This window comes from Aphanomyces astaci (genome assembly GCF_000520075.1).
Source record: "Aphanomyces astaci strain APO3 unplaced genomic scaffold supercont1.120, whole genome shotgun sequence".
Classification (NCBI taxonomy): Eukaryota; Oomycota; class Saprolegniomycetes; order Saprolegniales; family Verrucalvaceae; genus Aphanomyces; species Aphanomyces astaci.
The window spans coordinates 65358-85959 of record NW_009798383.1 but is presented as its reverse complement, the minus strand read 5'-3'; the positions used below and the strand labels follow the sequence as shown (position 1 = coordinate 85959).

Here is a 20602-nt window from a genome sequence, read left to right as displayed (position 1 = left end):
TACAAAAGTGCATATTAGTGTAGAAGTAGTGAAGTAGATTAAGAAGATTTCATAGTGATGAGGATTAAGGAGATCTTTGTAGATCTTCAGTTAATTCATTGTGCATTTTGCCCTCAACTACACACGCTTCCTCCCGCAGTGCTACAACGTCGATGAAGCAGGTATATATTACGACATGCCCACACGCTACATCTGGGCCGTCCGCGGCGGAAGCTCCAAGATCTCAAGCGGAGAGAAGCACTCACTCCGCATGACGGCAGTCCTCACGGTGCGTGCGGAACAGTGCTGTCGATCCTCTTCATCATTCGTGGCCTGCCAGGTGGACGAATCAAGACCAGCGAGTTCCTATGTTCCCCGATGGCCACCACTACGCCGTACAAGAAAAAGCATAGATGGACAGTCGTGTTTGGGCTACGTACCTTCGAGAAGTCCTGTGCGATGCGATCGTCGAGCCTTCGGTAGTCCTGATGGACAACTTTGAGTCACACGTATCGGATGAGTCAAGATCATGTACATGTACGAAGAGTCCCTTCCCCCGAATGTGACGTATGTGTGTCAGCCACTCGACGTCGGCGTGATGGCGCTGTTCAAGCGCAACCTTCGGAAGCTGTGGCACTTTGTGAAGAAATCATCGTCGGGGATGACGAAGATCCGTTTTCTCTCACTGCACGCGACAAGCGCATGGCTCTAGTGAAACGATCGATAGCCGCATGGGAGCTGGTGTCGAGCGACGAGATCTGCCGTAGTTTTGAGAAAGCGCAGCTTATTAAGTGATGGATGGTAGGCACTGTTCAAGTGTTCTATGAGATCGTATGTCAAAGTATGTTATCCAATCAACTGATGATATTCACGTTGGCCTCGAAGACAAAAGTAGGCTTTACATTCCCTGTAATGCATCGCTACTACTATACATAGTACGTCGAGGTGCTCAAAAGTAGACATCTAACCGCATAAAGTTATAGAAAAATCCCACTTGACACTTATATAATCAGGACACTTTTGATTTACGAACTACGGTAGGCCACTGTCAACAACTTGACCCGTAAATAGTTCAATACTTGCTTCATAACATAGATATGCTTATGGGCCTTGCGTGTATATTGCCCATTGAAGAATTTCCTAAAAGCCTTGATTCGCAAACGCGTCCAGCTCAACTGTGAACACAAAATATCACTTTAACTCTCCCAAAACGGTCGCACCTTCCTACTACGTACTAGTACAACGCAGTATAACTTGTGTATTACTACATACGTAATGCAATCAATAGCATTACCACTAGTACGCATCACATTTACCTTTGATATGTGACCTGTACAATAGAGAATTGGTCAATTGGAACCCCGCAATTTTTGATTTGCTTGAGATCTCATGGGATATGATAATATAGGACCAGCTCCCTACTATTTCGTCAATTCACAAATGAAGAGCGAAATTTTATGTTTGCTACAGATTCGTATATAACTGAGGTGGAAGATTTAAAAGTTGCGAAATCGTAGGGGTGGTGTGCGCCTACGATTACATACAAAGGTCAAGTTCTAGCCTACTAATTCCGTAGAAGTAGGGATATTCGGACGAGTACAGAGAACTACTAACTGTAAATGCAAGGCCGCATTTGACTGCACAGGCAAGTGTAATGTGAACATCGTTACGTGATTGGCTAACTAACTTCAAGGTACCTTTACATTTTCTGCCAATGGTTGATGTGCATCGAAAATATTGTTGACTGGTTATTAACTAACTCCCCTAGGACCATTTTAGTACGTCTAAGACGAATAAGTATATTTTGACGTACGTCTACTGTTAAGTAAATATATAATGAGCTAAATATAGACAGAACAGAATCGCCCCTACTCATGTCGCTCAATAAAATTTCATGAAGATTTCTTCTCTTGACTTAAGTAAACAGGCTTCAGACAAATTAGTTAATTCGTACGTCTTTAGACGTACTGTACGCCTTAAATTAATATTGTGGAGAAAATAAACTTACAACCTTAAACACCTCAACGTAGCATAATGTGGAATTTGACAAATCAAGTCTTCCTCAGGTCGTAAGTTATGTGTTTCATAATAATAAAAAATAACGTCGAAGTCAGTGATACTATAAACCTTACGATCAGTAGTTGGGTTAATGAGCAGCAGATCAAGTAAATTGGAAATAACCCATACGACTACAATAAAGCTCACCACTTGATTATAGATCGACTAACTGACGAACTACTCGATCTCCGACGTGATGTAGTACTGATGTAGTACTGTATCACAATTTCACCCACTCATACTATTCGGAATTTTCCTACTACCTGATTCTTACTGACAAGTTACACAACTTTATTAAGTCGTATCGCATTGTTTTTCGACGTGAATCGAGTATGTTTGTACCCAAAACGTGTGCAAGTTGATTTCATGGTGACATAGACGAAGCTGGTGTGTAAGCACATTGAATTTAACACGAGTTCGTGCTATATTCGCTGAGATATTCGGATTCCTCCACAAGTGCCTACCACCACCAAAGTATTGACCGAATTATTACGTTATATGATAAAATCTTTGATATCCCATAGATGAGTGCATCTAGAAGAGATGAAAAACTGAACTTCCTGACCTCCGATTGACCTGCAAATAAGTGGAGGCGAAAGAGATAATCTGAGTATTCGAATTAATTGTGTTGTGGATGGAAATCGTAATGCAAGCTCCACAACCTTCATTATTTTTTCCAATCAATGAACGTTATGGTTTTGATTGGTCATAAATACACTGTGCTGACATACTTGTGCCTCGTATCACTAACCTTGGAGAGGTGCAGTCGTCGACACAATGCCCACAAGGCACACATGATTCCAAGGGTATCGTTATGCGATGGACGAGTTGGTGGTGGTATACTTGATTAATAACTTTGCATCACTTGCGTACGTAATCACTACAAATAAACACGTAGCATGGGGGAATAAGTGAATTGGTTGTTCTTCTCAGCATCAGCCATCCTCCAAAGCTTCCTTGCACGCCGATGGGACCCCAGCATGAAATGGTACAATTAACTATCACTGCCACACATCGTAATCCGTTTTCACACAACTTAGAGTGTACTTGATGGAATGGTGGTGAGATGCGCAGTGCCAGTGGTCACAAGTGCTGCGCATGTCATCACCATGTCACCAAGTACCCTTCTAGTGAACAAAGTAGTGTGACAACTTGGTGGCAGTTGGTGGTCGATTTAGAGACACAGAGTCGATATGACATGGCTAGTCGTGATAATGTACTGCATGTACTGCATGTACTGTACAATGGAGTGATGGGGTGGTCACATGTGCAGCAATCGTAGTCACTGGGGTAATGTTAGCAAGGTTTTTGGGCATTATGCTGGAGCGTAGGGGTGGGGTGATAGTTGTAGGTAATCACTTTGACTACTAGTCAGTAATGCTCCAGGATTACGATAAGCTTAGTCAAAGTCACAACTACCGGGAACGGTAGTTATGAATGCTGGGGCTCCAGAGGCCGTGACTGGGGTTCATTACTATGTCTACTCCTGACCTCGACAGTGGAGATGTATGGTGGTGTGAGCGTGCGCAGAGGAATTGATAGCATTAAGACTACTACGCTATCACTAAGCTACGCACAACCAACCATTGATGTATCGTCGGGGGAACACCTTGGTTGCGCAAGAGGACTTGTTGGTGTGCGAAGAGACTCCTTGGACTGAAGAGACACCTTGGACTGAAGAGGTGTCGACTAGTCATCCGGTTATTAACCGGATGTTGGGCGCGGTTACACCCTCCCTACTTAAGACAGAACATGCCATCAGCGCGTGGTCAAAATGAGAGGGAACTGTGACGTGACAGTTGAGATTGTGATGGCAGACGAAGGCAAGAAGCGCAAGGCGAACGAGATCGCCTAGGATGCCGACGACAGCGTCGAAGAGGACGAGGCGCCGGCGCAGCAAGTGGAGGTGGTGGACCTCACAGCCGAGTCGGATGACGACGGCGGAGAGAGGACGCGGCTGAAGTGGCACAGATAAGGCCGACTGGGAGGCCAAGGCGGCCGTGAAGCGCGAACGGCTTGGACACCTGGAGCAGCAAGCGGCTGCCGACTTGGTAAAGAGCGCCATGCAAACAGTGGGCGCCGAAGGTGTGCAAAAGCTGTTGGAGCAGCACTTGGCACAGGATGAAGCCGCCAATAAGGCAAGAGCGGCCGAAGAGGTGAAGGCGAAAGCAAGGCGGGCCGAAGAGGCCAAAGCGATCGCAGCGGCTGCGGCGAAGGAGGCTGTGGAAGCAGCGAGGAAGGTGACCAGCGAAGGTGTGACTGGGACCCCTTCAGGCGATGGGGGACATCCCAACGCTATGTGCGTTGGGGGAAAAGAAAGAAAGGCGAGCGGCGTGGGAACCGCCGTTAAGACGGAGGCCAAAGTGAAGGCTGAACTTGTTGGACCGGCCTCGCCCGAGACGAAGTGTTTGAGCAAGAGTTGGGCTTCCACTGGGATCGCTCTCGGATCTTCACCCCTGCCGGTTGGGGTGGCGTGGACATGGACTATGTGCGCAACGTTACGCGCCATTTGACGGTGGTGCGCGAGTTCGACGAGACTCGCGAGGATTGGGGATACCAGGTGGCCAATGCTGCCGGCGTGGAACGATACCTGCGCTTGTTTGGAAGCGCCCAATCGTTTGAGTTGCGGGTGATGTGGATGCTGCTTGCCATGGAGTGCATGCAGCTTGCGAGGGTGAGTTTTCACCGGTTTGATGAGTTCAAGGGCGCCATGCGCGAGTTGCATGAACGGGAGCGCCTGGAGCGGATCGAGCTTTGCAATGATGAAACATTGCTGGAATACCTCGTAGCGTTTGTGTGGACGCTGGTCAGACAAGGCAGCGGCCGGCATGGGCAGTTGCCGCTGACAGCGGGGCAGTTGGCCAACTCGCTATCTAATTTCGCCGGGGTGCGGCGACAGAAGCATGGGCGTTTGGACGCACGGTCTGTCGTGTGGATTGCCGCCCGCGTAAATATGCGGCGCGGGGCTGAGGTAAGTGTTGTTTAACATAATCTTCTGATTGCCAAGTTGTAGTTGGCCCGACACGCACAGCAAACTGCCGACCCGTCGCTGTCCATCGCGAACCCACGATCGCGCTCGCGTGGGCGATCGGTGGCGCCAGGGCGCTCACCCCCTCGGGGCCAAGCGGCGATGTCGGCGGCGGCGCAAATGAAAGGGGCGCGGGTGACGCCAGGCGGGTTTTCGGTGCTCCCTGCGAGCGCCTGGTCGAGCGTATGGGCTTCGCCGAAGGCGAGTTCGTCGACGTGGGCGCGCGAAGATGCGAAGGTGCCGGGCGATTGTCGGCCGCGCGTCCGACGAATCCGTTCGCGGGGTACTATCCGCCGTCGGGACCTCAACAGGATGGTCAATTGACAGCGGTGGAATGGTAAGCACCCGCAGATTATCGGGCGGGGGCGCGGGGCGATTTGCGGCGCCGCAACAAGTGGTGGTGCCGATGTCGAGGACGGCGACGGTTGGGGAGTCGGAGGAGGAGGAGAAGTCGGAGGCAGCGGACGAGGAAGAGCCGCCGCGGGATCCGAAGGATCGGTTGCCGTCACTTCATCGGTCGTAGGAGTAGATAATAACGGTAAATAACGTTTGAGCTAACCCACATAGAATGTTGGATGGATCTGCTATGAGGTGGGCAGGCCAAGCTTGTAATTGGTGGGACTGACCACGCGAAGAACGGTAAAGGGGCCGTGCCAAGCACTGCGTAGCTTGGCGTTGGAAGTTGGTCCAACCGCACGTGCGCGGAATGCATGTGCGGGCACCGCCGACTTGTGGAGGAGAACTTGTTCCCCCACGGCGAAAGACGCGAGGTTATAACGGCCATGTTTGTTGGCTTGAGTTGATTGGCGCTGCTGAGCGGCAGCGATGCTGTCATGGATCTGTTGCATAACAGAGACGCGACGGGAGAGGAAACTCTGAATGGTTTTGAGAGAGCGGCTGGGCGCGTTGGAAAGTACACCTGGGAACGAAGCCGCGAAGTGACTCCACCCCCACTGGAGATCGAACCCTCGAGCATAGGGGGGAAGCGGGGGTGTTGGAGATGGACCGCATAATGCGGCGAAAAGCCTATGGACGCCTGAACCGAGGCGTTATAAGCGAAAAACGCGTGCTGTAGGGTGACAGCTCATGAGGAACCGGTAGAAACGGCGTAGCTCCGGGGATATCTTCGAGGACACGGTTGGCGCGTTTCGTTTGGCCGTCGGAATCGGGGTGATCCGAAGTCGACATATCGAGCGAGGTATCGCATAGAGCGAATAGGGTGGACCAAAACTTCGCCGTGAACCGCGGGTCGCGGTCCGAAACGATGGAGCGAGGCAGGCCGAAACGACAGAAAACGTGATCGAAAAAGAGGCGAGCGGCATCCGCGCCGCTCAGCGTGTCCCGGACGGGGACGGCAATAACATACTTCGACGCTCAGTCGACACAAACCATAATGCCGGTGTGGCCGCGGGCGTCGCGGGGCAGGCCAAACATGAAATCCATGCTGACGGACGACCAAAGTTCGTCGGGAATAGGCAGAGGTTGCAGCGGAGCCCGAGAGGAGGCGGTGATTTTAGTGCGCTGGCAAGCGTCGCAATGAGCGACGTAGCGCACAACGGATTTATACATGCGGGGCCACCAGTATGAACGCGCTAGGACCGCGTGCATTTTGTCGCGGCCGAAATGGCCGCCGCTGGGGGAGTCATGGTAGGATCGAAGGAGAGTGAGGCGCAGGTGCGCGTCACCGGTCACAACAATGCGCGGCGGTGAGTTCGCGGTGGTTTGAAACATCAAAAGCCCATCGGCGAGGGCGAAGCGGTGTAAGGCCGATGAAGCACGGCGGGGTTTGGGGGAAACGGGGTCGGTGAGCGCCGCCAGGCGCGACGAGCAGCCAGCGTCAAAGGGGTACGCTGCACGAGTTCGATCGTGAAGACCCGACGTTAAAAGACCGATCGTGGTCAGTTCGAGATCAGGACGCCGAGAGAGGGTGTCGGCCAGGATGTTGTCCTTCCCAGGCTTGTACTGTACGTACTGTACCGAAAATGTGAATTCGGAGAAGAACGAAATCCAGCGCGCCATGCGCTGTGAAATGTGCGGCGTGTTCGTCGCTGTGCGCGAGGACGCATGATCGGTGTAGATCACGAAGGGTTTACCGCCGAGGAGGTAGATGCGGAACTTGGTCGACCCATGCCGTCGAAAATAACGTCCTTGCGAGGAATCGGCGTCTGAGCCGGAATCGTGGCCGCGTTCGGTTTGTTAAAGGCGTGTACAATACGCCATATCCCTCCAGGGTTCTTCACACAGAAGGTCGGGCTGCTATGAGGGGAAATGCTCTCGCGGACGTGACCCGCCGCCTTGCGGGCCGCGAAGTATGCGTCGATGGCATCGACTTGGTCGCGAGGAAGCGGCCATTGCCGCCTGACACTATACTTAGCGCCGGGCACGAGGTCAATCTCGTGTTGAACACCCTTGTCGACTGGGAGGCGACGCGGTACCTCGTCGGGGAAGGCGTCCTCAAAGTCGTGGAGGAGGTCGAAATAGGGGTTGGTTCGCAGAGAGTCCCACGTCTGGGACTTCAAAGGAGCCGCGAGGACCGAGTCATCTGCGGTCGAGGTCGAAAAGTGATCCGTCTCTTCTTTGACTGTGATCATCGCCAAGGCAGCGATATCGTGGGCGCGGACAGATTCCACGAGCGAGTGGAAGCTCATCTCTGGCAGTGCCAGGATCTCGGAAGACGTCCGAGGGAGTTCGTGCAAGTTACACGTATCTTCGATAAACGTGGTTGCCAAGGTCGAGGCAACTATCAGGGGCGGTAACGGAGCCTCACCGATAACAACAGAGGGCGACTCTGCTGGGGGCACGAAAAGGGTATTGTGCGAAACCGTGGTTGGGTCCATTGGGGCCGCGGGCGCTGGGGCCAAGGAGCGCACTGCGGGGCTAGGAGAGGCGATATCATTACTCATCGCTTCGAGCGGAGGGCCAAGCGGGTTGGTGTTGGACGGGGGAAGGCGATCGGCAGCCCGCCGATGCAGGGTTGGCTCGCGTTGAACCTTGTGCACGGATTTGGCCTTCCAGTCGATCCATGGCTGGTGGGACTCCAGCCAGGACATCCGGGAGTGACTCTTCATCGTTAATGTTCACAGCTAAGAAGCGAAGATCATGGATGAACTCTTGAAGGGAGCGTTTCCCTTGCTTGCAAGCCAGATATTGCGAGCGATAACGAAAGTCGCTGTTGGGTGGCAGGAACATTGCCTTGAGTTCGGTCTCAAAGACCGCGAAAGATGGGAAGCAGTGGCGGTCCGTCAAGCGTTTGGAGAACTCCCAATCTTCCGCACGACCCTTCAAATGCGACATCGCGAAAGCGACGCGAGTGGTGTCGTCGGAGACACGCTGAGCGTCAGCAGCAGTGCTGACTTGTAAAAGCCATCGGAGGAGTTTGTCCCACTCCGCTACGCCGAATTTGGCAACATCCAGCTTGATCGACTTCAGGCGAGAAGTCGATGGCGTTTCCGACTCCGAAGCGCGCGTGAGGCGTGCGATATCATCGTGAGCGATTCGCAAAGAATCTTGGAGGGTGCAACCATGGGACGACATGGTAGAGGCTTGGTCTTCTAGGGTCGAGATTTTCTCGCGAGCGATGCGAAGAGAATCTTCAAGGTTTCGCTCGTGCGAAGACATTTGGGCGACTTGTTCTTCCAATGCCTTCTGGGCGGCGGTAGCTTCGGCAACCGAGAGATCAATCGTGCTACCGATGCCTTCCACAAGGCGAGTTTGGTTATCGGGAGTCATCCCGCCAAGGAGTAGCGCGGTATCGTTGTCGCCAAAACCGCGACGCAAAAGGGCGAGGACCGCCTGGTGGGCTGCGGTGTTGGTGGAGGAGTATGTTGGTCGACTGGATGAACGTGGAGTGCTACCAGGTGTGAGCGTGCGCAGAGGAAGACGCAGTAGATGATAGAATCAAGAATGAATTGATAGCGTTAAGACTACTACGCTATCACTAAGCTACACGCAACCAACCATTGATGTATCGTCGGGGGAACACCTTGGTTGCGCAAGAGGACTTGTTGGTGTGCGAAGAGACTCCTTGGACTGAAGAGGTGCGATTAGTCATACGGTTAGTAACCGGATGATGGGCACGGTTACAGGTGGTGTGGTGGTGTTTGCAGGGTAGCTATTGCCGTGCCATGCTACGAGAGAAGCGTACGATTCGTACGCTTAGGACGACGAGTCGAGTGCGCAAGCTCCAACGTAGCGGTAGCGTGGTAGTGACGGAGAGCCGAAGCGCGAGCGCCAGGTAAGCTGAGCACGATGGCGTACTTGTAGTACGTCATCAAACAAGTACTTCGTATCGTCTTGGAAGCTTGAAGCTCAAACGCGATGCATGAAAATACCTATTTTCTAGCGATGTAATTGGCCCAATGAAACGTACTGTACTTTGGGCGGAACGAATGCAAGCTTAGTGACTCCCATAACTTTTGCCCTAGGAGGTGTTTTCTGAAACTGAATATATATTTGAATTGAGGAGTTTAACCTATAGTCCGTGAGGGGGTTTATTTTGCCTGAAAAAGAACGCTATTCACAGTCAATGAGGTTTGAAATGAAATTTCGGCGCGAAAAGGAAGGAATTTTATTAGCGAGTATTTTTACGACACCTACATTGTACTTGCAACTTACAATAAAATAAATTATTGTGTGAAATTTGACAATTAAGTTATGGTACTTTGTTACTACTACTAGTAACCCATGAGTCCTCGCAAGGGCCGTGGCAGCGGCCTGGCAAATCAAACAAAGCGAAGGTCTACGACCAAAGCTGTTCGCAACAAGAGTCTCCCTACGGGTCCACCACCAATGGTTGTCTCCGACAAAGCGCGCCGTGTTGCATGGGGCATCTACTTCATCGATGCACTTGGCGCGCCACCATCGTCCGAGTGGACCGAAAGACTTGGCACTGTGTACAGAGAGGGTCAAGAGACTCTGTCCTTAATGTGCTTGATGACGTGCGAGACTGTTGCGAGCAAGGCGTGGAGTACGACGGTAGTGGTTTTCAGTACGGTGGATTGAACAAGATGATCGCATTGCACACATGCGAGAGCCAAATCGTTGCCGACTGCATGGAACTTGGCATGGGTTGACCGAGACCGCGCACATGGTCAACGAGTATCGAGCTGTCCACGACCGTGTGCATGTTGGCCGTAATGCTGCGGTCACGCTAGACACACCATACTTCTTCTCAATCTCCGCCCAGAGGCGGTGGATTAGTTCCTTTTCAGACTACGACTCCTTCATTTGCTGGATAAATTGGTCTGGCAAAACATTGCGCAATAAAGTACGGATTTGTTGCACATGCATAATACGATAGTACTGATGCCACTTCGTGCACTTTTCGTTGGGGCGGTCGCAACTGGTGGATCGCCTTGCAGCCAGTCCTCGAACTTGATGAAAAGTAGAGCTCAGTTCGAGGTAAAACCAGGAATGAAAGCCAAGGCTACACCATTCCGAACCCCTAACATCCTTGCCCAGCAACACACACAACCACACAAAACATCAGCTATGACACAGCCTCAATGCTCCTACCACCATACATTCCATCTATAGATTCATTGTGCAAGTGGTAGAGCCTCTTAACTTCGAGATACATATGGAGACGCTTCGCATGCGTGATATATTCTGAAACTTGCCAGGGGAACTAGTTTTGTATCCTGATAGCTCAAATTTGAATCTGATACGTAGAATTTCTTCACCACATTAAGATCTGTCGATTCTACGTCTCAATTTGCTGAAATTTTGAGTAATGAATACTACCAGTACCAACTTTTGTGAAACGTTTTTAGATTCATTACTCAAGTTTTCAGCAAATTGAGACGTAGAATCGACAGATCTTAATGTGGTGAAGAAATTCTACGTATCAGATTCAAATTTGGTGACGAATTGGTCCAGAAATAAACAAATGATAATCCAAACTCAAGTACCATCCATGACTACAAGTGCTATACTTCAATATTTTCTATGCTTTGGAATATGAGGATCAGTTTGATCTGTATGTCAACCTGTTACACACGGGGGGGGGTATATCCCGGGTGGTAGAGCATCAGTTTCTTAACTCAAAGGTCGTGGGTTTGATCCCCGGCTTCCCCGGATTATTTCCGCAAGGATTTATCTGTCCCTCCCCTGGGGAATCCGGATAACAAGGGCCGCGTACGAAGACGAGGACCGAACTTCGAAGAAGATCGGTCGAAGGACGAGGTATGAAGCGTTGAGCGAAGTAAAAACCGAAGATTACACATAGCCCCTGGTCAGCAGGCGCGTTACAATTGGCCAAGCGGTTCTATAACATGTGGTTCTAGTGTAAGCCCTCGCGGAGGAATATCTTAAAAATGATAATCCAAAGCTCAATTAGTTAATCAACCTGTTACACTCACTTACGTATAGGTAACAATAACTACTCTGCCTTTTTTCGCTCAGGGTAGCTCGAGAAAGACCCGCCAAAAAATCCCAAAGCAGTTATTCAGCCCGAGATTATATTTGATGTTCAAGAAGTCAAATATTAAGAAAGATTTCCACGAAGTTCACAAGGAAGGCATCTGTAGCTCATTGTTGTCAATGGAGGTTTATTTGAATTTTAACCGGATATTATTCCTAACTTACAGTTAATATTGCCTTCTCGCGTTATCCGGTGCAATTCATCTCAACCTCATGTCTCATGAGGGGGGTGTTGGTTGTGTTTACAGTGTTTTCACGATCCGGTTATTTGACCGCACCGCGGGCCCTCTTCATCCGGATATCCCTTCTTTTCAGGTGTCGCGTGACGGTTTTTGAATTCGTGAGCTAATGCGACACCCGGCATCTGTAGCTCATTGTTTTCATTGTCAATGGAGATTTATTAGAATTTTAACCGGATATTATATCTAACTTAATATTGCCTTCTCGCGTTATCCGGCTGATTGGGCTCACTCGGGGGGGGGTTGTGTTTACAGTGTTTTCACTATCCGGTTATTTAACCGAACCGCGGGTCCTCTTAATCCGGATATCCCTTCTTTTCAGGTGTCGCGTGACGGTTTTTGAATTCGTCGAAAAGAATGGCGGGACCCGGATTCGAACCGGGGACCTTTGGGTTAAAAGACTGACGCTCAAGTGGTAGAGCGCCCGATTCGTGACCTGAAAGTCCCGAGTTCAAGTTCACCATTTCGCAACATTTTTCATATTTTTATTTTTACTCACAAATGTCAGGCATTCCAAAATTCTTCCGAGGCATTAACGATGAGCAACTTGCTCATGGACTCATTACGTTAACCCAAGCAAATCTTTATTTATCTACGTCACTGAAGTTGAGCTGACGAGCTCAGCATATTCGCGTAAATATGGTTCTCCTGCAAGGACTTGAGATGATCATCAAACGCAGTCGACATGGTGCGCATTGGATGCTGTCCAGATGTTTCGAATGCCCTTGCTATCCACTGCTCCTTGACGTTTTCCTTGTTCATCTCGTCGTAGGAGTCTTCGATGATTCTAACCAGTTCTGCGCGATTAATCCGATATACGTCGCCAGGCCTCAGCGACTCGTGTGATTTCCATCGGAGCAAATTGTATTTGCTTCGGATGATTGCCTTGAGCGGACGATTGATGGCTATGTCCCCAACTTGATGAACCGATGTCATTCCTTCCGCAATGAATTCGACCACGATGTCTTGACCTTCCTTGGATTTGAGCCAAGTGTCAACGACATCACCATAGTGCGTTCGAGAACGATCAACAACAACACCTACGTTAGACTTTGCAATATATCGAATTGAAACGTTCCACACCGATCTTGTCGCCTTTAAAGAGTGTCTTGAGCCACGCCAGAAATATCGTAAAGATATACTGCGTCATCCAGTGGGTAGCGTTAAAGACAACAACGCTTTTCTTGTAGTGATGCCAGTCGTGCATCAGCTTTGCACCGAATTCCCCAATGTCGATAATGAATGGAGGTAGCAGCATTGAAGAGTACACCTCGCAAGCAACAGCCAAAGTAACACCCTTCTTTTCATCGTCGATGGGGTTGACCGACCCAACTCGCTTCGTTCCTGTTGGTGGAACCAGCAGCATTTTGTTCGTCATGTGAAACCTACAAAAGGGTTACATCAGTTGAAGAAAATTGAATGATGGTTCGGTGTACATGATGAAGGTTTCGTCAATTGCTACAAGTCGGTCGACATCAGCCCTACGATCGCGAATTCGCTTTGAGTCCGCAGCCGCGATGACTTTCCAGTCGAACGGAATCTTTTGACTGATGGAACAGTTTCTTGACGAGTACCGAATGCGCTTCAACAGGCGCCGTAGCCAGTTACGGCAGGACTCGGTGTCTTCAATAAAATCTTGGAAAGACTTCGATCCCCTAGCTCCTTGTTATCACCAAGTCTGATTTGAATTGCAGTACCATGACTGCGCCGCTAACGCACCGTAAACGTCGTCCTTGCTTGCGGGATTCCCCCGTTCGAATTGTGTCACAATGAAGTTTTCAACCCACTTCTCTTCGTTTGAATGGGCTGTCTTTCTTCCAAGCTTTGCTACAGTGCCTTCTATCCGCTTTGTCGTTTGAGTGACCAATTGGCTGCAGTTGCTTTGTCGTGCCTTTGCCGTGATCTTCTGATGACTCATTGTGCCCATTCGACTGAGTGTGGACTATTGGTCAGACTTACTTAAGAACAAATACTTTCCACGGCAAAATGTACCATAAACTTGGGTTTAGTACCGCCAAACTTCGCTTGGTGGAATTGAGCCATAACAGCTTCGGGGATGCGTTGTTCTGAATGCCTTTCCCAAGATCTAATTTAATATATCAGATATTTTTACAGAAAATTGTCGAAATTACATTGTATTGCAAAGGGCGACATAATGAGCCTTGGCGTGAGCTCTTTCACAATGTTGAACCACTTCATGCGTTGGGCAGGTTTGAACCAGCCTCGGGTTGTACCTAGACAGTATGTGAGCTACACGGTTGTACACGATAGTGTGAATGAAACATACCTTCTTTGGCAAAGTTGCCAAACAGCTTCAATGTGGATGGCATGCAGCCGTCACCGAGATGAGGATGCAAGTAGTAACCAATAACAAGTCAATTCGGACGAATTCGCCTGAAGCTTGACTTCAGGCAAACGAACTTCCGTTGCCTCAATCATAGCGACGAGCTCTTCCAGAACACCAGAAACGACTGTCCCGACTTCGAGCGCGTCCAAGTGTTCCAAATGTTTGATTCTCGATGCTTCAGCTCGCATGGCATCTTCCCGCCCTCGCAGCATCGTGGACACAAAATTTTCTGGTGCTTGGAGGGATCCAATGTAGCGCATCAAAATGTCTGTTTTGACTTGAACATCGGCGGGGACCTTCTTCACTCCCTTTTGCTGCGTGGTCTTCGCGCGCTTGACTGAAGTTGGCTTCTTGTTCCACATTGGAAGGGATGACAGCGTCAGCTGCGTAAACGCACGCTTTGGTGCAGGCTTCGTGCTCGCCTTGGTAGTTTCTGCACTCCTTATGGCACGCGCGGTGCTTGCCGTGGATGATATCGCACCAGCGATACCCGTGAAGATGTCGTCAATTGGATTGCACGCATCAAGGCGGTTCTCGGACTTGACGCTCGTGGCGCTTGGCGCAGAGCCCATGAGCATGTCGTCGACTGGATTTCATGCTTCAAGGCGGTTCTTGGACTTGGTGGTTGTGGAAACTTGGCGTGGCTGTTGGTGGATTCAATGCATCAAGGCGGTCCTCGGACTTGGCGGTCTTGTCGGACTGAACGAAGTTGGGTACAAGCACGCAAAATTGATTCAATGACACCCATAGCTGGTTGGTGCAGGGTCTTCCGTACTGATGAAAGTGAACGAAGAGTTCCGTCGAGGCGTGCGAAGCCCACGGATGGTTCATGGAGGACAATGTCGTTGCAGTAGAGAAGATGGAAACAGCTTTGTTCACGTTGTTTGGATCCTTCACGCAGGCAAAGGAGGTAATGTTGACGCCAAAGAGGATAGCCACGAGGCACATTTCGCAGTCGCCAACCCAGGAGCCAACGCGACCAAGACGGGCACGGTACGTGTCAACGTCAAAGTTGGGCCCGTAGAACATCGTCAAAACGTCACGCACCACCGGAATCCATAGAGGTGACATCGTCATCTCCATAACTCGACGTCTCAAGTCCACCTGGCTTGGAGTCGGGAGAACACCAGGGACGAGGAGGCTGTGAAAGAGGCAGTTGCCATCACCAGGAACGTCGACAACTTCGAAGTCTTCGCCTCCAAAACGAACAACGCTACCGTTGGCAACGTTCGTGAGGGTAGTGGCATGCGTGTTGAATGGCATCTTGCGTCTCTGGTCCAGGAAGGCTGCAGTGAGCTGGCTTGAGTAGAGTTTGAAATTTCAAAATCTGAATGCCAGACCATACCTATTCTTATATTATGCATTGCATTGGTGTAAAAACTATTTCTCACTTACCGGAATCGAACCAGTGACCTCTTGAGCTTAAGACCGGAATCATACTTCCAGGCCATTCAGTCCAGTTGCAAAATCATAGGCAGCAGAACGGCCAAGGGATGCTACCCCACTGCAACGATTGGGACGGCGGAAGAAGATAGGCACGGCAGCGAGAAAGAACAAGGAATGCTGCCCCACGGCAACAGCGGCACAAGACTGGCAAGGCTAGGTGGCTAGTGAGCGACGCAGGTACACGGCGACGCGAAATGGGCAACTTGGGGGAGGCGTGCACACTGGTGCTTCCTTGTCGATCTATTGAGTCAAATGTTCGTTTCAGTGAATTTTAACTTCGGAAATCCAGTTGTTCTGTTTTAAGTGAATTTCAATAAAATCTACAAAAATTCAATCGTTATAGTTACCTCGTTGAAGAAGACGTTGTTTGGCGATGGATACATTTGATGCCGCGATGGTTGCCGAAAATGTCCTCAATGAGTGGTTAAAAATTATGTATTGTCCAGTCTCGTACCTTTTTACTCACGAGACTTGTAAATGACTTGCACCCCCGGGGCAAGTAAATTACCTTTGGCACCACACGGCAGGATTTCGCCACAAAAATGTGGGGGGCTAGTTTCCTTCATACCAGTAAGCGCCCTGGTTAACTAGCAGTCGCTTTTTTATTTGCACAGTGTTGGTTAGACACGTAGCTCAACACGACAAATTGAAAGAAACAATAATATACATAAAATTTTAGCCCTTCAGCGACTCTAGCCGGGGCCTCCCCACGGTTGTCTGTCGCTGTGGCCTTGATGGATGTCAGGTCATGGGTCGTCGTCGTGCCGTCGCAACGAGCTCGTGGGGTGGTGCCGTCACATCTGCAACATCGTCAATTAGCATTAAACATAGATCAGTGTGAAGTACCTAGTACGATCGTTTTTGCCATTTGTGATGATTCGCAATCCTGGTAACAACAGCGTCGCTGGATGCGATCTGGCGCAGCATCATCTTAACTCGCTTTTTATGCTTTTTGTGCTCGCTCGGTAGATCGGTCGACAAAAGCAGCTTCAAAGGTACTATTCAGCGTAAATAAATTCGTTAGAAATTCGTGAGATTTATGGAAGTGACAGTATACCTGGTTTCGGCTCTGCAGCTGCATAAGCCTGGCAAATTGCCTGGGATGCACTGAGACACATGGCCGTCCGCATCAACCCTGGCTTCGGATTTTGCGTGGTGGGAGGGGTTCGCTCATCGACGGCACGTTGTGGAGGCATTCGTTCTTCCTGGAGCAATGAGTATTGAGAAATGCATTTTACTCGAATGCTTTCACACTTGTTCGATGAACGAAAGGACGCATCCCAATTCTTCCATATATGCCTCTATATTTCAATTGGATACGAAAATTTCAAAGGTTGCAGCTAGGGCTCACAATTTTCCTCGAATTATTCCAATACAGCCAGCCGGCGCTGTGTCGGCGAGGTTCCTCAAGTTGTGCTCATGATCTTGCACTTTTGCATGAGATATGTACGAATTTTACAATGGGCAACCACCCTGTTGAGGGGGTTGAAGGTTTTGCTGGCCAATATCAATGTCAGAGTAGTCAAAGAGCCTGGTGGTGATGGATATCCCAAAATGTCGAAGTTGTTTGAGCAGTACAGCAATAGTTATGGCTGTATTTGAGAATAGTGCTGGGGTAGCCACCCACTTGATAAGGTTGTATGTCGAGTTGAACGTCAAAATGAACCCAAGAGTTGTCGCGCATGGTGAAGACAGCCAACCCAAAATTTCGTGAATTTTAGACCATTTTAGCGGGATTTATGGTATTATTGAATATTGAGCTGGGGCAAAGTCCCAGTTGAGGGGGTTGAAGGTCTTGCTGGCCAATGACAATGTCAGAATAGTCGATGAGCCTGGTGGCGATGGATATCCCAAAATGTCGAAGTTGTTTGAGCAGTACAGCAATAGTTATGGATGTATTTGAGAATATAGCTAGGGTAGCCAGCCACGCATTTGATGAGATTGTATGTGTGACCGGGTAGTTACCCGCCATATTGCCCAGGGTAGTGAAATTTAGCCCGCCTGCGGCGCTGAGGGTAGTTATTGTGCCCGCGAAGGCCCAAAAGTAGTTATTAAGCCCGGGTAGTTATTGTTACCTATACGGTAGGTACTCCAGTTAGGGATTGTGTGCATGGACAGTGGTTAGCGCTAGCTAACCACTTGCTATGCAACATAACCCCGGGAACAGGCATTTTATGAAACCCCAAGTGGTTTAGGGGCACGCATTATACCGGGATGTAAACACAAGGGGTTTCAGGTTACAAAGGTACGGGCAAAAGAGTACGAAGCTGGAAATGGAATAAATGTTTGCGACATTTGGATAAGTTGAAGTTGTAGATTCTGGATTCTGTAATTGTAGATTCTTGAAATGCTGTTGTAAATCCAGTGTCTGAAAACTCTCTAAGAGCATCTCCACCGTACACGGAGTTTGACCCTGAAACTGAATATTACTCAGTGTCGATGATATTTTGACTCTGAATTTACCCCCACCCCAACACTGAATTCGACACTGAAACTGAGTTTCAGAACCCCGGACCCTGAGTCTTGACCATTCCACACGGAGTTTTCACTAAAATCTCCGAGTAGAGGTTTTGCGCCGAATTAATCTAATAACAAGACATTTGTATGGTATACAAACTAGTCTACACAAAATACTTTTCAATCGCTGGACGCCGATGTCGTTGTGGATGAACCACATGGAGAACGAGTTACTGTCCAAGGCATGGGTAGCAGCGTATGAGGATCCGATCAAGGGTAGTGGCCAAACCTCGACAACATTCTGGGACACAGTAACCCATCGTTTCAACGAGATTAAGCCAGAAGACCGCCCGCAACGCACGGCAAGGGCTCTCGAATCAAAGTTTGCAGACATCAAGCATGCTGTCAGCAAGTTCACTGGTTGCTACACCCAAGTACAAGACCTTCAAGCAAGTGGAACGAACATCGACGACGTCGAAGATGCGGCAAGGGCACTCTACTTCAAGACCACCACTTCCACGACGGGTAGTGGACGCAATTTCAAGTACATGGTGTGTTGGCGAGTCCTGCGCGACAAGCCAAAATGGAAAGCGTATCGGGAAAATGGCTTCGGCATCAAGAAATCAACCAAGCATTCTAAATTGACTGGCGAAGACAATAATTTGGACGGCTCCAAATTGTTGTCTTCGACAGTAAATTTGGAATCTTCGGAAGGCCGTCCGCAAGGAGCGAAGGCAGCGAAGCGCAAACGTTTGAGTATAGAGGACATGCCTCAAGCAAGTGTTGACATGGGTGGGCTCGCTGCTGCAATTAATCGCAAAGCAAATGACCAATCCACCGTCGCGAATCTCCAATTGTTCACAACACCGACGGAAAACCTGACGCCTATGGCCCTTCGATTTTTAGAGCTACAGCAAGCCGAGGTAATTGCAGAGCTCGAATTGCGTGCTGCTAGTCGTATGCAAAAATCAGCTGATTCGCAATCAAACTAGAAACGTCTTCAACTAATCTAGTAAATTGATAATTGATTTGCTAATTGCAATGTTTAAAATCGATTTAACTAATCTAGTAAGTTGATAATTGATTTCGTAATTGCAATTTTTAACAGGGTTCTTTTCTAGATGTTACCACGCTCTGTCCACAAATGTTCGATGATGCTTTGACGCAGGAGATCATGTGTATCGGAGTCGACCATGGCTGAACGTTGATGCAAATAACCGTCGAAGGACAATGGCTGCTGAGGTCGACTGCGCTCCAGGTCGTTATCCCATTTCGATGCATTGGGGTGGTGCTCCATGGTGTTGTCGTCCTCGATGATCATGTTGTACAAGCAAATGCAAGCAAGCCACACGACGCGCATGTGGTCACGACTCCACAATTGGCTGGGATTGGCCAGAATGTGAAACCGTCCAAACAAGACCCCAAAACAACGTTCGCCATCCTTTCGAACACTTTCATGTCGTTCACAATAGTACTCTTCCTTCTCCGTTGAAGGACTGCTCAGACTTTTCTGAAACGTCGAGTGTGATGGATAAATTCCATCGGCCAAGAGGATAAACATGTCGAACAAAATCCCATTAACGTAATACACAAAATTGTACGATTAATGCAAGACAAAATATTAGAGACAAAATATGTATCTATTTGTAAATATTAGAGACAAAATATTTATTTATTTGTACGCGTAAAGCAACCAAAAATATAGAGCTAAAATGTACTTACCGAAAATCCATCACTGGAAGTTGCAAGTTTAGCCAGATTCACCATCAGCGTCGAACTGTCCAAAATGTTAATGTCGTTGTTGGACCCTGGAGCCCCCAGAAACGCATGCCAAATCCACAGATCTTGCGTCGCAACCGCTTCCAATATCATAGACCGCTTCCCGTAGCGGTCTTGATATTGGCCTTGCCAGGCAACAGGGCAGTTTTTCCACTCCCAGTGGGTGCAATCAATAGAACCAAACATCCCAGGGAACCCACGACTTTCGTTGAGGTCGAGATGTTTTTCGACGTCCTCTTCATTCGGCTCGCGCAGGTACACGGGGCCGAACTCTGAGACGACAGCTCTTGCAAAGCGCTTCACGGATTCGATGGCTGTTGATTCACCAAGGCGACAGTACTCGTCGGTCGAGTCAGCGCAGACGCCATACGCCAGCATACGAATGGACGCAGTGCACTTCTGTAATAGTGACAGACCTATATTATCTTTAAGCTCTATTTATATGTCATGCCATGCTTACCTAACTTTCCGAATGCGTCTGGTTTTTGGACAAAGTATGTATCCGCAGCAACCACGGTATCCATGATCCGAATAAAGAGTGCTCGATTCATACGAAACCGGCGGCGGAACTGTCCTTCTGTGTACGTAGATGGTTTCCCGTTCTCTCCAAAGTAGTCGTCGACAATCAGTCCGGTTTCGATCAATGTTTGGCTGACGACTGCGACGTGACCCGCTCCATGACCGTGAGTCTACAGCTGCGGCTTGGCGGACGGCTTTTTGGGCTGCCATACTTATGATGACATCGATTTCCTCGTCGGACGAATCCATCAGTTGATTCGACAACTGCATGAGTCGGTCATTCCAGCGCATATTGTGTGGACTTAGAAATGACCATACATATCTTATCTA

General features: G+C 49.2%; 4 protein-coding genes across 4 annotated transcripts; 2 read left to right on the top strand and 2 right to left on the bottom strand.

Moving 5' to 3' along the window:
- Positions 1 to 175: 175 nt before the first annotated feature.
- H257_17808 (hypothetical protein) lies at positions 176 to 691 on the top strand (the record flags this gene model as incomplete). The annotated part of the gene is made up of 2 exons (XM_009846751.1): positions 176 to 268; positions 506 to 691. 2 exons carry the CDS (start codon positions 176 to 178, stop codon positions 689 to 691), a joined length of 279 nt encoding a protein of 92 aa, XP_009845053.1.
- Positions 692 to 14671: 13980 nt separating this feature from the next.
- On the bottom strand, positions 14672 to 15334 carry H257_17807 (hypothetical protein; the record flags this gene model as incomplete). Its single annotated transcript, XM_009846750.1, has 1 exon — positions 14672 to 15334. The coding sequence occupies one exon, from the start codon at positions 15332 to 15334 to the stop codon at positions 14672 to 14674; it is 663 nt and encodes a 220-aa protein (XP_009845052.1).
- Positions 15335 to 18192: 2858 nt separating this feature from the next.
- On the top strand, positions 18193 to 18966 carry H257_17806 (hypothetical protein; the record flags this gene model as incomplete). The annotated part of the gene is made up of 1 exon (XM_009846749.1): positions 18193 to 18966. The coding sequence occupies one exon, from the start codon at positions 18193 to 18195 to the stop codon at positions 18964 to 18966; it is 774 nt and encodes a 257-aa protein (XP_009845051.1).
- Positions 18967 to 19091: 125 nt separating this feature from the next.
- On the bottom strand, positions 19092 to 20131 carry H257_17805 (hypothetical protein; the record flags this gene model as incomplete). The annotated part of the gene is made up of 2 exons (XM_009846748.1): positions 19092 to 19484; positions 19697 to 20131. The coding sequence occupies 2 exons, from the start codon at positions 20129 to 20131 to the stop codon at positions 19092 to 19094; spliced, it is 828 nt and encodes a 275-aa protein (XP_009845050.1).
- Positions 20132 to 20602: the final 471 nt, after the last annotated feature.